General features: G+C 38.6%; 1 protein-coding gene across 6 annotated transcripts in view; it reads left to right on the forward strand.

The window, feature by feature from the left end:
- The window catches only part of zbtb40 (zinc finger and BTB domain containing 40), a 23,203-nt gene extending 9,123 nt beyond the window's left edge, over positions 1–14,080 (forward strand). For all 6 annotated transcript variants that reach the window (XM_077529494.1, XM_077529496.1, XM_077529493.1 and 3 more), the window contains exons 5-12: positions 991–1,225; positions 1,315–1,665; positions 6,367–6,573; positions 6,693–6,857; positions 8,743–8,957; positions 9,075–9,231; positions 10,104–10,339; positions 13,451–14,080. In XM_077529494.1, coding sequence (XP_077385620.1) covers positions 991–1,225; positions 1,315–1,665; positions 6,367–6,573; positions 6,693–6,857; positions 8,743–8,957; positions 9,075–9,231; positions 10,104–10,339; positions 13,451–13,660 — 1,776 coding nt within the window. In that variant the 3' untranslated portion in view covers positions 13,661–14,080. The remainder of the gene's footprint in view (positions 1–990; positions 1,226–1,314; positions 1,666–6,366; positions 6,574–6,692; positions 6,858–8,742; positions 8,958–9,074; positions 9,232–10,103; positions 10,340–13,450) is intronic.
- Positions 14,081–15,148: the final 1,068 nt, after the last annotated feature.

Here is a 15,148-nt window from a genome sequence, read left to right on the forward strand (position 1 = left end):
TATATGTACAGTATGTAGACCTTTGCAGAGAACCTAATAATCTTTGCGCAATCTAAAACAAGAGTGCCACTGCCACCAACTGCAGTGGATCTGCAATTACACTTTATTTCTAGTTATAGCAACACACGCAGGGTGGGCTTTGTGTCGAACCAAAACTCTATACCTCCAAGATGGTCACTTTCAGGAGACCTCAAACCCGCCATGTTTGTTCAGCCATTACCATTGCATCATCAAATAGAGCAAACGATTTCCAACACTTTAGATTGGCCAATAATTGGTAGAATGACACCCACACGTGGACTGACCAAAAGTATCAACTTTAAAAAATATATATGAAACTCCCAATGCCAGCGGATTTCAGCATTTTAACTCATTTTTCGAAGCAAATTGAATATTTTTTTTATATATTTTAATATCTTTTGCTACATAAACAACATGGGTGCCACATGAAAGATCGCATTCCATTCTTTGATTAGAAAAAAAAGTAAGTTTTTACCTTATTCCGTTCTTTAGTAATCACCATTTGAAAATAGGTCATTTGAGTGACATTGAGCGAAAATTGAAAAGAAAAGACACATTTTCTCCGCAACAGTGACTTTGATACTAATAGTTTTTGTTTAGTGATGCTCCGTCAAATTAGGTTTAATGTTACAAAGGTTTGATCATTCACGTCAGCCTTGAAAACATTCTATTTCATCAGATTGCGTCATGTTTCGTTGTAATTCGCCACTCTACTTAGGGCCCGAGCAGCTACCGCTGCCATCTGCTGGCCATAGTTAGTGGGTGTTTTTGATTTCTCAACTCATTGACCCGGCTGCGCTGCACTTGGACGTTGCACTGCCACTGACCACTGATATATTAAAAAAAAAATAAAAAAAAGTAGTTGTCACTTAACATTTATGGCGGCATACATCATGATTTTGCTAAATGTTATTAAATGTTTTTGGCGGTCAAAGAGTTAAGACATGTTTTTTTTTTCCCCCCTGACAGTTAGTGTGCAATTGCTGTAAAGAAGCTGACCCACGCTCAGTAGCGAGTACGCTGTTGGGCGAAGTAAAAAAGGGACGTGTTGGTGAGCAAACTGTCGTGAGGCTGCTCCGCACCGTCCAACAGGGAACTCCCTCCACGTTTCCTGCGTCGTTGCTCTCTCAGATGGAGGAGTTGGAGAAGAATACGCAGGAGCCAGATGGACACCAGACTGGAAGTAAAGCAGCAGAAATATTATGTGAGCAAACGCACCACTCAAGCAAAAATGATAAATAAAAAAAAGTGTCGCATTGGTGATGATGCTGATTATTTTTCTTAACTTCACAGCTGACTCAGAAGTAGAGGATAGCAGCAGTAGAAGTGGAATGAACCTGGAGCAAAGCAACACAGAAGAGGCTGAAGTGGAAGAAAAAGATGAATCGTCTTCATCCTCAAAGTCTTACTGCTGTCTCTGGTGTAAGAAGAGTTTTGCCTATAAGTGCCGAGTTACAGCCCATATGAAGCGCTGCCCCATGACCAAGAAGGCTCATCTGCCGTGTCCACAATGCCCTGTGAAACTACCCAACCGGCGGGCTTTACAGGCTCATTTGGCTCAAGCTCACCCAGGTACTGCAGGGGACAAGAAGAAGAAAAAGGTAGCCTGTGACATATGTGGGCGGCCCTTCGCACATCCATCAGGTGCGTTTTTGCTCATGCTTATTTTTTATTTTTTATTTTTTGGTCTGCACCATGCATGTCTTGTATAACAACTCATGCTGATTGATTAATTATTTTTTAGTTCAATTTGAACTTAACTCTTTCACTGCCATACGTTATCAAAAAAAAAACAAAAAAAAAACACAACCCCGACAGTGCCAGCCGATTTCAAGCATTTTCACTCATCTTTCAAGGCAAACAGAAAAAATATTGTGCGCCATGACTACATCAACATAGTGGCTACCATATGAAAGACTGGATTCCATTCTTTTATTAGAAAAAAAAGTACATTTCTACCTTATTCCATTCTTTCGTAATCACCATTTGAAAATAGATATTTGAGTGACATTAGCGAAAATAGAAAAAAAAAATAAAGTGAAAACAAGCTTTTTGTGAAAAGATACATTTGCTGCACGACAGTGACTTTGACACTAATATTGTTTGTTTAGTGACTCTCTGTGAATTAGATTTAACGTGACAGACGTTTTCATCATTCACGTCGTCCTTGAAAACGTTCTATTTCATCAGATTCGTCATGTTTCATTGTAATTTGATACACCAGGGAGCACATTGAAAAGAGATGCAATGCTGCCATCTGCTAGCCATAGTTAATGAGTGTTTTTGATTTCACAACCTCATTGACAAGGCAGTGCTGCACAAGACGTACTGCCCATTGAGAGAGAGAAAAAAAAAAACGTAGTTAACGTCAATTAACATTTATGGCGGCATTCAGTAGGATTTTAACATACGCCATTAAATGTTTTTGGCAGTAAAAAGAGTTAAAGATGTGCACAAAATAAACAATAGAGCACCATGCACGGCGGGGCAGCATCACGAGCAACTTCTCTCCTCATGCTAATATGACCTCAAATATGAGCGAGAGAAAGCGAAATGTCAGTAGCCGGGTTTCCGAGCTGGGCACTTCCGTCTCATCTCGCTGACGACGCCCATCTTTCGGTGAGTGCACAGTAACACGAAGCCTCGAATAAATACACAAACTAAGCAATGACTGAAACACATTTATGTCCGTCGATTGGGGTGAGTGCATTTTGTGTATTTTTATGAGGCTTCACGTCATAAAACATTCGCCGAAAATGCGGGAGCACTCGCTGAAAGGGGGGGGCGTCGTCAACAGTGGAAAACCACGAGCGAAGGAAGTGTCCACCTCAGTAAAATATGACCCCAATTCCCAAAATGGTTCATTTCAAACTCATCTTACATTACCCTTAAAAATAAACGGCTTACAAATTTATCGATTGTGCAAGTGTACATGCACATGTGGTAAAGACTCTCCTTAAATTCTACCAACAATCCAGGCTAAACATTAGGGGTGGGACAAAAAACCGATTCGACCGAACCATCGGTCGTCAAGGGGAGCTAAACCGCCGTATCGGTAGCAGACTTGTCAACCGATACAAAATCCGCCAGGAATCCTTAGATACATTGCTTGTAAAGCTGTGGACCGGATATCGCGTTGCTGTGAATCGGTTGCGAGTGAGGCTTTATGGTTTTCATAATAGCAAGAGTTCTGCACCGTGTTCTACTTGTTTTGTTTACATTTCAGTAGCATCACCATTCAAGCTACTTCCGTGTTTACAGAGAGCTAGCAAAGTAGCACTCAGAGACGCTTCATTCCCCGGATGTTGTAAACATAATGCAAAGACGTTACGCACCTTGGGGGGAGCCTACCGTCAACGCCGTGCTCGCGACACGGCGCGCGCGCTCACAACGAGTGACAACATGCAACAGTGGAGACAGTTAGCAGAAGCCGGTGCCGTACATCTCGGTATTTCCCATGGCTATCGAGTCCTCTCGGTGCACTTGTATGTCCCGGGCCGGCGTTGGTACTGCGCGCGAGCCAAAAAGAAGAACTCCCGTGACGATCCAATGCATGGATTCAAACGACACAGGTATGTCCCACAGCTATGCTAAAAGCACACTGCAAGTATCTCATTTCTCAGTTTGTGGCTCCCTGTCAATGTACACAACTAGCATGAGCAGCAGGGAACTGAGACGTGCCCGCAATTACGTCATCAAACTCAAAATGAACGACAGCCCAAAAAACAAAACAAACAGTCGTGATTCTGTGGTCATCATCGTGTCTCAGATTAAAAAAACAAAAAAGATGTCATACATTAACCAAAAATGAATGTGATGGCAAAGAAAAACAAAAATTGTTAAAAACAAAAATTGTTAATAAAAAGGGAAATGCACTTTTGTAAATATTTTTGCATATATTAAGTGGTTAAAATGTGTTTGATAGATTTATTGTTCCATAAGGTGGCTTCATATTTCTTTTGGCTGGACGGTAGGTTTATTTCATGTCTTAAATTTATGTTTCTGAAATACTTCACAATGTGGACATATTCTGTTTAATTGTGTTGGTGTCTTTTTAAAGGTTAAATATTTATATTTCAAATTGAATTATCAGCCTTTTGTTTTCCTGATCCTGATTTTGAATTAAAAAACAAAAAACAATTATAACTGTCAATAACAACTAATAAATATTTAAACTGATACATTTTTCAGTCATATCGCCCAGCCCTTTGTTCCGGTCCATTTAAATAATTGATTCAATATATGAAAATATAGAAGACATTGTTGTTGTTCTTTTTTTACACATTTGTAGATACTGTAAAAAATTGTGGTGTTTTAAGATTAATGTTTACAAGCAACAAATGTCACTATAAGTTTTGAATATTGAAATTAATCGTATCGAATCGAAAATCATATCGTTCCCAAACTTAATCGAACCGTATCGAACCGTTCTGTTCTGAAAGATAATCGTTTTTCAATCGAATCGCAACTTGTGTATCGAGATACATATCGAATCGGCCTCATGTCAGAGATTCCCACCCCTACTAAACATACAAAAATGCTTATCTCTGAGTCAAGGGCCCTCTTCGGAGTCTCGTTTTTTGTGAACTTTCCTGCCGCGTGCCTCGTGTAACGGAAAAGCAATGGAGGCGGTTGTGGTGTGGTAGCGTGTCGTGCAGGGCTCAGGGAAAAGCGTCAGCGAATTTTTTTTTTTTAAATGAAGTGGTCCATTGCTGATTATTTTCCAAAACAAAATGAGAATGATTGTGGCAAAGGAGGGCCAGCGGAAGGTGCCAAATCAAACGATACAGATTATTCTGCCCTTGAGAAGTTTTAGTTTGAATTTGTGCAGTCTTTAAGCACCCTCCTGTGGTTGCTAGGTTTAGCGTTTTTGTTGAGTAATAAAAGACACCACTCCAATGTGGCAGCACGCAACACCATTGTTCATTGTTAGGCAGACTGTTGGATCTTATTTTTTGTTGTTACTTTGGACGAGAATTGTCTGTAAGTACATGCGATGTCAATATAAAAACACTGTAGATTTATTTTAGTTAACTAGGACAATTAGAGACTGTTGAATGTGCAATGTAAGTAGCTACTAGCATGAAAGTGTGTCGTGTATAGTTAGCTAATATTACATTGTGTGTTATTTTATTTTCTAGTTTTACGACGACTTAAAGAGGGTAATGGTCAGAGGCCATTGTTCAAGTAAACAACACAAAAGGAAAACGAAGTCTGTTTATTTGGAACGTCATTAACTCGCTGTCTAGCTGGTGAAATCTAGAAGCTTCAGAGCGAGGACAGCATACAGATGAAAAGGTCAGGGGAACATCGGCCAAGGAGCAGGTGAAGAAAAAAAAAAAGTAATGTTGACATGAGTTAAGTTATACGAAATGATTGACTTGTTTTGATAGCCACTGCTGTTGCAGGCAAACCTCGTGTTCCAATTAAATATTTTGCAAATATATCGAGTTGCGTATGCCTAAAGTCATGCTGCACCTCCACAAAAAATGGTGCGGCCAAATCCTGTGCTGTGCGAGCAACTAAAAATGTTACTCGCACCAGTGTTAGTAGTGGAAAAGTTAGTGTAGAGCCCTGTCCTTCGTGAATAGGTGGCTAACTGGGTGCAGACTGCGGGTGCAGTTGTGGTGCAATATTTTGCACTATTACCGGACGCAGTGCATTCTTAGTGAATATACCCCAAAATATTTTGGTTAAAAGAAGTCTTATTCATTTCTAAAGGCACTTTATATTTAATATTTTCCAGAAAATGTGGAATTCATTCCACCAGAGTAAATTTTATTTTATTGTAATAGAGAAATCTACTTTTGAAAAGGTACTGCCTTTGCACCTTCTTGTGAAAAAGAGCAGCTTAAGGGCAGCGTTGTGTTGTATGGGCATCGTTTCCATCGTTCCTGTTGGATCATTTGGTGATTGCAAATAAAAAGTAATGGACATAAATTGCTTTGGCTACTTTAATGAATGAATACTGACAAATATACCTTAAAAGTATGAAGTAGCCACAAAGTAAGGAAAAAAAGATGCATTGAAAATCGTGATAACCGGTGATAATCATTCAATAATCAAATCGTAGCACCCTTAATCGTAATTGAATCGAATTGTGGGGTGCCTTAGATGGCACACCCCTACTTCCTTGACACCAATTCCTTCTTTGCCGCTAGTTACGGCTTTGATGCCATCTTGTGGCATTTTAGAGTGTAGTGTAGTGTTTCTATTTTTCAACATTTCATTATAGTATAATGCCATTTTTTTTTACTTATGGATTATAACACTTGCACTAACTGGTTAGGACAAAAACATTAGTTTTCATTTAAATTCACACTTGTCTGTTTCTGCTGGGCTCAGGTATGATTTACCACAGGCGAACGGAGCATTTTGAGGAAAAGCCGTACACCTGCGAGACATGCGGCGCCAAGTTTCCAGCCACGTCCTCTTTGAAGAATCACATGCGGCTCCACACAGGAGAGAAACCGTACCACTGCAAACACTGCGACTTGAGCTTCCGAGTGGCCGCCGCGCTCGCCTACCACACCAAGAAGAAACACTCTGAGGGTGAGGCGCTAACCTGCTCACTTTGTGACTAGTGCTTATATTCAAGAACAGCGACGAGTCAAATTTTGTGATGTCACTTCATTCCTATTTCTCAAGCTGTGATTTCTGTGTTCTTTTAGGCAAGATGTACGCGTGTCAGTATTGCAAGGCCGTCTTCGCCCAGTCAATCGAGCTCACGCGGCACGTGCGGACACACACAGGCGATAAGCCCTACGTGTGTCGCGAATGTGGAAAAGGGCACAGCCAGGCCAGTGGCTTGACTGTCCACTTGCAAACCTTCCACAGTAAGTACACACACAACAACAAAAAATGGCTTTCGTCATGGGTTCATTCTTCAATTAAACAACATAGAAATTACTTGTGAGATATCATTAGGTAGCTGATGTGATCCAATGCAATTAAACACAAGGATTGTAAACAGTAGGGATGTAACGATATCCAAACATCATACCATATTATCACGGTAGGAACATCACGATACGATAATTATCACGATATTGTGGGGGGGTTGGCGATATTTTAAAAAAAAAGCACAATATTGTGCTTTTGTACATAACATACATACACGTACATAAATACAGACACGTTTAAAAGTATTTGCCAGTCAAAAATCCAAATCGGCAATTCCACATTTTTATACACTAGTAGGAACATTTGTGCGGGGAAATGAGAAAACCTCTCAAGTAAGTGAAGTCATGAAAATGGACTACATATCGGTCCAGCGCCCCCTTATAGCCCCGGGAGAGGAAAAATCCTGGCACAGTGCTTGTTTACTAGGGATGTAACGATAAGGGCAATATCGGGATATTAAAACTGCCACAATATCGTTGTCGTCATGTTCACAATATTTAAAAGGAATACATTTGTTAAAAAAGACATGTTGATTTCCATTTGTGCAGTTCTAGCACCCTCTAGTGGCTAGTTTAGTAGTGCAATTTAATTTTCATTCGGGATGTTTTGGCCTTCTATGTTAAAAAAAATCTATGCTAATTGTCAGATAAAGGGGAACCTAATTTGCTTGTGAAGCGACCAACGTGTGCTTGCATTACCAAGTAAGTGCCTCAATATTGTTATTAGAGATTGTAGGTGGTTTATATGCATTGCTGTTATGTACAAAAGCACAATATTGTGCTTTTTTTAGTATGAGCTGTTTATTTAATTATTTTTTATTTATTTTTTTTACAATATTTTGTTCTTTTTTAAAAATCACCAACCCCGTGATCGTGATAATTATTGTATCGTGATGTTCATATCGTGATAATATTGTATCGTGATGTTTGGATATCGTTTTTTTTTTTTTTTATTTAATTTAATTAATTTTTTTTAAATGTAAGGCTTCAATTGTAACGCGCTTGGGGCACCATATGGTGTAGTTCAAGTGCTATATAATAAGCAGCCCATTTACCATTTAACTCTTTTACTGCCATATATTATCAAAAAACAAACAAAAAACAGTGGCAGCCGATTTTGAGCATTTTAACTTATCTTTCAAGGCAAACAGAATATTGTGTACTTGTACTACATAGACAATGTGGGTACCAAATGAAAGATCGTATTCCATTCTTTCATTAGAAAAAAAAGGCGATGTTTCTACCTTATTCCATTCGTTAGTAATAATAACCATTTGAAAAGAGATCATTTGAGTGAGATGAGAAAACGAGCTTTTTGTGAAGATACATTTTCTCCACAACAGTCACTTTGACACAAAATATTTTTGTTTTGTGACGCTTTGCAAATTAGGTTTAATGTGACAAAGGCTTTGATCATTCACGCCATCTTTGAAAACGTTTGATTTCATCCAATTTCATCAGATTCCGTCATGTTTGATTGTAATTCAGTGCACCGGCAGCCCCTTGAAAAGACACTCAATGCTGCCATCTGCTGGCCATAGTTAGTGTTTTTGATTCCACAATTCATTGACCAGGCAGCGCTCCACTTAGATGTTGTACTTCCCATTGATTTAAAAAAAAAAAAAAAAAAAAAAAGTAGACGACGTCATTTAACGTTTATGGCAGCATTCATCGCGATTTACTTATCACTATTAAACGTTTTTGGCAGTCAAAGAGTGAACTTATTTACAGTAAGCTGTCTGAAGCCAGTCCTGATATTGTAAACGTTGCAGGCTAAATTAGCACAAAGATTTTTTTTTTTTCTCCTGCTTCCCGTCAGACATGTCGCTGCCCCTCAACTGTCAGAAGTGTTGCGTCAGCTTCCAGACTTTAGAGGAGCATCAGAAGCACATAGAGGAGTTCCACGTCAGTCTGCCGCACAAGTGTCCCACCTGCGATAAAATTTTCACCAGTGCTGCATTGCTGGAGAAACACAAGTTCATCCACACTGGAGTCAAGCCCTATGTCTGCAACCTGTGCAATAAATCTTACCAGGTAGGATGGCCTTCTTTTTTTTTGTCCGACCTTTCTCATTTTTTCACTACCCACGGGACTTGACGATGACTCGAGTCGGGATTCCGTATTGGAACTGTTCCGTCTGTGTTGCCGCAGCAACTGTCGGGCCTGTGGTACCATAACAAGACGCAACACCCCGACATATTTGGTAACCCAGCGCAGCAAATGAAGACCCTGGTTCAGTGTGACGTCTGCTTCAAGTTCTTCCCATGCGCCTCCAGCATGGCCAAACACAAAGAAGCTGAACATAAAGGTGACAAATGAAAATTAATTTGCCGTTTTGCTGGTCATGGCCAAATGGCATTCTTTACAATGCATCACAATCACCTAGTCACAATCCAACGTAAGATCTATTAAAAATTCAAACTACAACAATGCCAACTTTTTATTATTTTATTTTTTCAATAATTCATATATGGTTCTTTGTTTTTATTTAAAATCATGAAAGCGTCAGAAAACAGACTTGTTCTTATCCTCATTAATAGGTAGTTTGTAAGTTGCTGCCACTCAGTGGATTAGAAGAGAACTTTGTGACTCTGAAACTAGAACTGTTCTTCAACCAGTCCTTTTTTTTTTTCCCCACCTGGTGTTTAACAACATTTAGAATGTTGGAATTGACTCTCTGTATCTTGGTTAGCAAGGATAGCTTTGATTAAAATGAATGTGTTGCCCAGACTACTTTATTTTATTTAAATGGTTCCGATGTTGTTTTCCAAATAAATATTTGGCTTAGCTCTTTTGAACGTAAAGCTTGCAATTAGCATTCTCCAAAGGCGGCTTAGGTGTGACAATTTTCAACCAAATCAACTTTGTACACATCAGACATGTATGTCTCGTGGATATAGGATAAGATGTCTTCCATTTGACTAGATATACTGTAAAGCCCTGAACAACTGTCATTTTGTTATTTTCAACCAGCAAGTGGCAAAATGGATGGCTAAAAATTTGTGGATTTTGCTGCCAAACTCATATTCCACCAACACAATATTAATTTGAATGTTGCGTGTAGACTAGTGGGGCTCCATAGAACATATGTTGAAGGATTATTGTTGTGTTTTAATACTTAATCATCACTTTTTCTTTTGGGCCACCTGTGTGTCTCGCTTGTCCTTGCTTCCTCGTCAGGTTCTGCGGCATCCACGCTGCACTGTTCACTCTGTCAAGGCGTGTTCGGGGGGTCCGAGGAGTTGCGGGAGCACATCGATAGCCAGCACTGTACGAGCGCCAAACATTTCATCTGCCCCCTCTGCACCCTGGTCACCACCTCCCAAACGGAGCTGCAAGAGCACCTCCTCGCCTGCCACTTGGAAGCCCAGCAGGTGCAGGAGGAGGCTGCTGAAGAGGCTTCCGGCTCACAGACTGTAAGAGCTCAGTTGGATGTCACACAAATCACATTTGGGCTCATAAAACTGGAACATGCGTGAACAATTGAAGTGGAAAAGATTGAGGTAGTTACATTTACCTCATTCAAACCCCAAAACGTGTAAATAAGTTTTTTAATACTGTGTCCTTCACTCCCAAAGACGTATATGTGGCTCAGCCTCCTTGAGGTCTCTAGTTTCATTTCCAAGCAGCACAAAAGTCCAAATTGTAATAGAAATGTATGAAAAGAAGCAATTATTAGACAGTATGCCTCATTACTAGGGGGCGTGTTTTTAGCCGAGCTGCTAGCTAGCGCTGCTTCTTGCGCTGTTTCTTGCACAACTCTTTTTTATAAACAACCCAAATTTTCTAGCCTCAAACATCAAAATGTTGTGTGGGTAAGCGGATCTGCTAATAGATGGATGGATGGACATAGCAACCAAAAAAGTCAAAATACACCATTCAGCACAAAAGTGAACAGAACAGTCAACCTACCTTGAGCAGAAGTTATGTTGTCATCGGCCCGAATACTGGCAAATTGTTGTCCAAATTGACAAAGATATTCTCCAGGATGTCTTTCTTAATGAATCGATTTCTACTTTTAATTCAAATTACTACATTCTCACACTCAACCATGTCGAACTCTAAGCCGGGAAGCTGCCGCGATGCCCCCGCGGAGCAGATGACACTGCTCCTTCACTCAGACCGAGTCGGGAATTAAAAGTTGTGACATGCACCAGTGCCTTGTTTGCGATGTCGACTAAAGTAACAGTGTATTGTAAATAATAATGTTATGTTTTGATCGCTTTTTGACACGCCGCTTCTTCAATGCGTCAAAAATGAAGTCTGCTTGCATATGTCTAAAATAGCACAACACATTTTCACGTTATGCTCTTTTAAATGGGATGACATGAACATAAAAATGAGCTATGAAATATTAAACTTGAAGATGAAAAATGGTTCTCTCAAAAGAGTTACAGTATGACACCGCGCCCCAAAATGCACACAGGCTATATTGACTTGTAAATACAATAGTTTAGTGTCCCTTGCGTATTACTTGGGGTGGGGGTGGGAGGACAAAAGCATTTGAGGCATCACATCCATGATGTTATCAATAAAGCACTTTTCACAGGCCGCATCATATGGCAAATAATCTTTAAAATGACACAAAATTATTAAATCAAATTTCCCACAGTGGTAATATGACCTCATTTATGCAAGAAAATACAAGGAGCAATAAAATAACCAAAGCCTCAGTAAATAAATTAAGCTGAATGTGATCTTCAAAGTTGAGGCTGATTTCATCTCTTGAGAGGTCAAACTTCCAAAACGTTTAAAGGGTTCAAATCTCGGACGATGACCTTGCCTGTTATTGGAATTGATTTTCCACTGATATTTTAACAGTTCCTGAAAATTTCAGGTTCATATCTTTTCCCTAAGGTACTGGTTGCTATGGAAAGATGCAAGTAGCAAAACTTCAAAGCCCTTTTTCTCAAAACTACGAATTTCAACCTTCCAACATTAAAACTGCTGTAACTTTGTCAATATTTGAGCTACATTCATGTATTATATATCATTTTAAAGGGAATTAAGTGCAGTATATCAATCTCAGTTTTGATTTTTTTTTGGAACGTGAGGACACTTTTGCCAGAGTTCAATGTGTTTTTTTTTTTTGTTTGTTTGTCTGTTTTTTTTTTAAATGCAAGAGCATACAGAAGGCAGCTTCTGACATGAATAGGTGGCTTAATGCACTGGTAGTTATTACAAAAAAAGGCCAGCAGGTGGCAGCAGAGTATAAGATCAGCCAGGGCCATGTTCCCAAAAGCGCTTTTCCCCAGTGTTTTCAACAGATTTGTGAATAATGATGAAACATAGCTGTATTCTAATGCCCCGTGTTTTTATAGCAATAGAACACAATATTCTGTGGGCCTTGCAAAATCCAGTATCTTTGGGAGCGAAGGGGTTTGCTTCAGTAAGTGAAAAAAAATGTTAAACTCATAGAAATATGGCTGCATCTTTTAGTCATTGACACAGTAATTTCATAATTCATAAAATTGAGTTAAAATTAAAAAGATGTACTGAACTGTAAAAAATTATTGTGATATTGAATTGTGTTGAGGTCGTTTTTCTGGCACTAGATGACATAATTGCATTTGCAAAACATTGGTGACAGCTCAGTACATTTTTCTTTTCGTGTTAAGATCTATCTACACAAATATATGGTTTATTATTAGGGGTGTCAGGCGATTAAAATGTTTAATCGAAATTAATCGCATAACTTCAATAGTTAACTCACGATTAATCACATTTTATATCTGTTCTAAATGTGTAACAAAATGTACAAGTTTTCATACTTTTTTTTTTAACAAAGGGGGGAAATATTCATCTAATTGAAATTGGCTGCATCTTTTACTCATTGATACAGTAATGTAATAATAATTCATAAAATTGAGGTAATATTAAAAAAATGGACTGTACTGCAAAAAAAACAAAAAAACAATGTGTGATATTGATTTGTGTTGAGGTCATTTTTCTGCCACTAGATGGCATAATTGCATCTGTAAGATTGTAACAGCTCAGTGCATTTTTCATTTTATATTAAGAGCTATCTAATCTTTAACATCAAGTAACTTGTGAAATTCTGCACATTTTTTAAAATTGCAAAATATAGCTTGAGCCCAGTCTCCACAAATATATGCATTATTATTAAATTAATTTCTGCTAAATTTTGATGTGGACGTGTCTGCTGTGTTGCGACTGGAATTGCCCCGTTAAATGCTTTCCAAGTAAGGGGCGGTGATTAATCGCACATTTAAAAAAATAAATAAATAGTAGCGTGAACGTAACTTTAAATTATCTCAAAATTAACACACTAATTTTGACACGCCTAATTACTATATACACATTTAGCTGCTCTATGGTTTATCACATCATTAGGAATCACCGTGTCAAACTCACACATCCAGCATTTTAGAACGCTGCCACGGGATGGGTTTTAGTTGCCAATTTCCCAAAATGTTGATGACGTCCCAGAATGAATCCTACAATCCCGTATATGCGTTGCTTGGGGGGAAAATAACGTGGCCTTTCTTTTTTTGTTGCCCAATCAGGTGATCACGGTGCACGACCCGGAGGGCGAGGCGGTGCAGGCGGCCAACTGCGAGGACCCGTCGCAGCCGTCTGTCACCCAGCAGGTGTTTGTGACTTTGGCAGGAGAAGGGGAAGGTGACTCCTCAGGGGATGTGGTGGAGGTCAACATGTACGAATTGCTCAACAACTCGGTTACGTTCATCTGTGAAGCTAACCCATCGGATATTTAGCTGCTTTCTTTCACTCTCCAACTGGTCTCGCAACCAAACCGCACCACTCGTTGGTCCACACAATGTCTTTTTTTTTTTGTCTTAGCTTGGCGTGTTTTATTGAACAAGTGAGGTTGGTGACCAAATGTTTGGGCCTTTAACTAAAAAGCTCAATCTAAGATAAGCCAAACTATTTTTTGTAATGTATTTTGGATGTTAGATTTGCATATTTAACATTTGTAATGTTCTGGCAGCAGCACCTTTGCATGAGGAAAGCATAGTCTTAGCAAACATAAAACCATACAGTAACTTACAGTCATCATCATACCTGTTTCAAGATAATTTAAGTTCATATAAAATAAGATTGGATAGCATTAAAAATTAGCTTGTAAAAGCACTGGATAATTGAGGTTCAACAGCAATAAATAATCATGCATACAATGATGCATTGCATTGCAAGTTATTACAGACATGTCAATTAAGAATAAAATTGATTCCTTATAAAATTGGTATGTGAGTCTTTTTTTTCTCATTTTAAAAGATTGCAAAACTGGGCAGATGGTATTATGGTTATTTTTGTTGATGAGTTCAGTTTTATAGTCAATTTTATTTGTGAATATATTATGTATGAGTGTGGTTGTTATCCCAATTGGTTTTGATAATTGCAGGGAAAAGACAGTTATTAGACATTGTATTAGTAACATTTGTTGTCTTTTAAAGAGCAATGTGTTTTCACTTTTTTGTCAAATGTTTTCATTGATGTGATCCTGATGTTCTATAGATGAAGCTTGTCGTGTGTTCAAGTTTGTGGCATTCCAAAGATTTTTCCACACACAGCAACACATTTTTTTTTTGTACATACTTTGTTTCCATCCAATCTCATTTCACATTCCTTGTCCTTATCAAGGTTTTTTTTAAATTCCAGTACTTTGCTATTTTTTTTTATACTTTTTTTTTTTTTTTTTTTTAAATATATGTCCGTTACATTTTAACATGAGTACAGTATCTGTACTGTTTGATACATTTTCAAAACAAGGTCGTCACAATTTTTGCAGGGAAACGATTCAACTACTAGACCGTCCTAGAAGAAAAAAAGCAGCCGTCAATGTCTCCTGGCGTGTCACACGTGGCTTACGTTCCATCTTGTGATTGGCTCTACGACACGTGATCACGCGATTGACCCCAAATAAGTGCTGCATAATAGTGGCATGTCTGCTCGATGATGCACACCTCTTATTTTTTTTTTTTCGTTTTAGACCTCCACTTATTTATATATTTTTTTCCTGTAAATATTAGCAATTTAGCTCAGTAGCTTCCAGTCATGTGACTTATTGACCCCAAATCAGTACTGGCTAATAGTGGCATATTTGATAGATGATGCACATCCCTTATTTATTTTTCATTTTAGACCTCCACTTATTTTTAATTATTTGTTCCTATAAATATTTAAAATTTAGCTCAATAGCTTCCAGGTAATGACCCCAAATTTGAGTATTGACCCCAAATCAT

This window comes from Festucalex cinctus, chromosome 8 (assembly GCF_051991245.1).
Source record: "Festucalex cinctus isolate MCC-2025b chromosome 8, RoL_Fcin_1.0, whole genome shotgun sequence".
NCBI classification, from domain to species: Eukaryota; Metazoa; Chordata; class Actinopteri; order Syngnathiformes; family Syngnathidae; genus Festucalex; species Festucalex cinctus.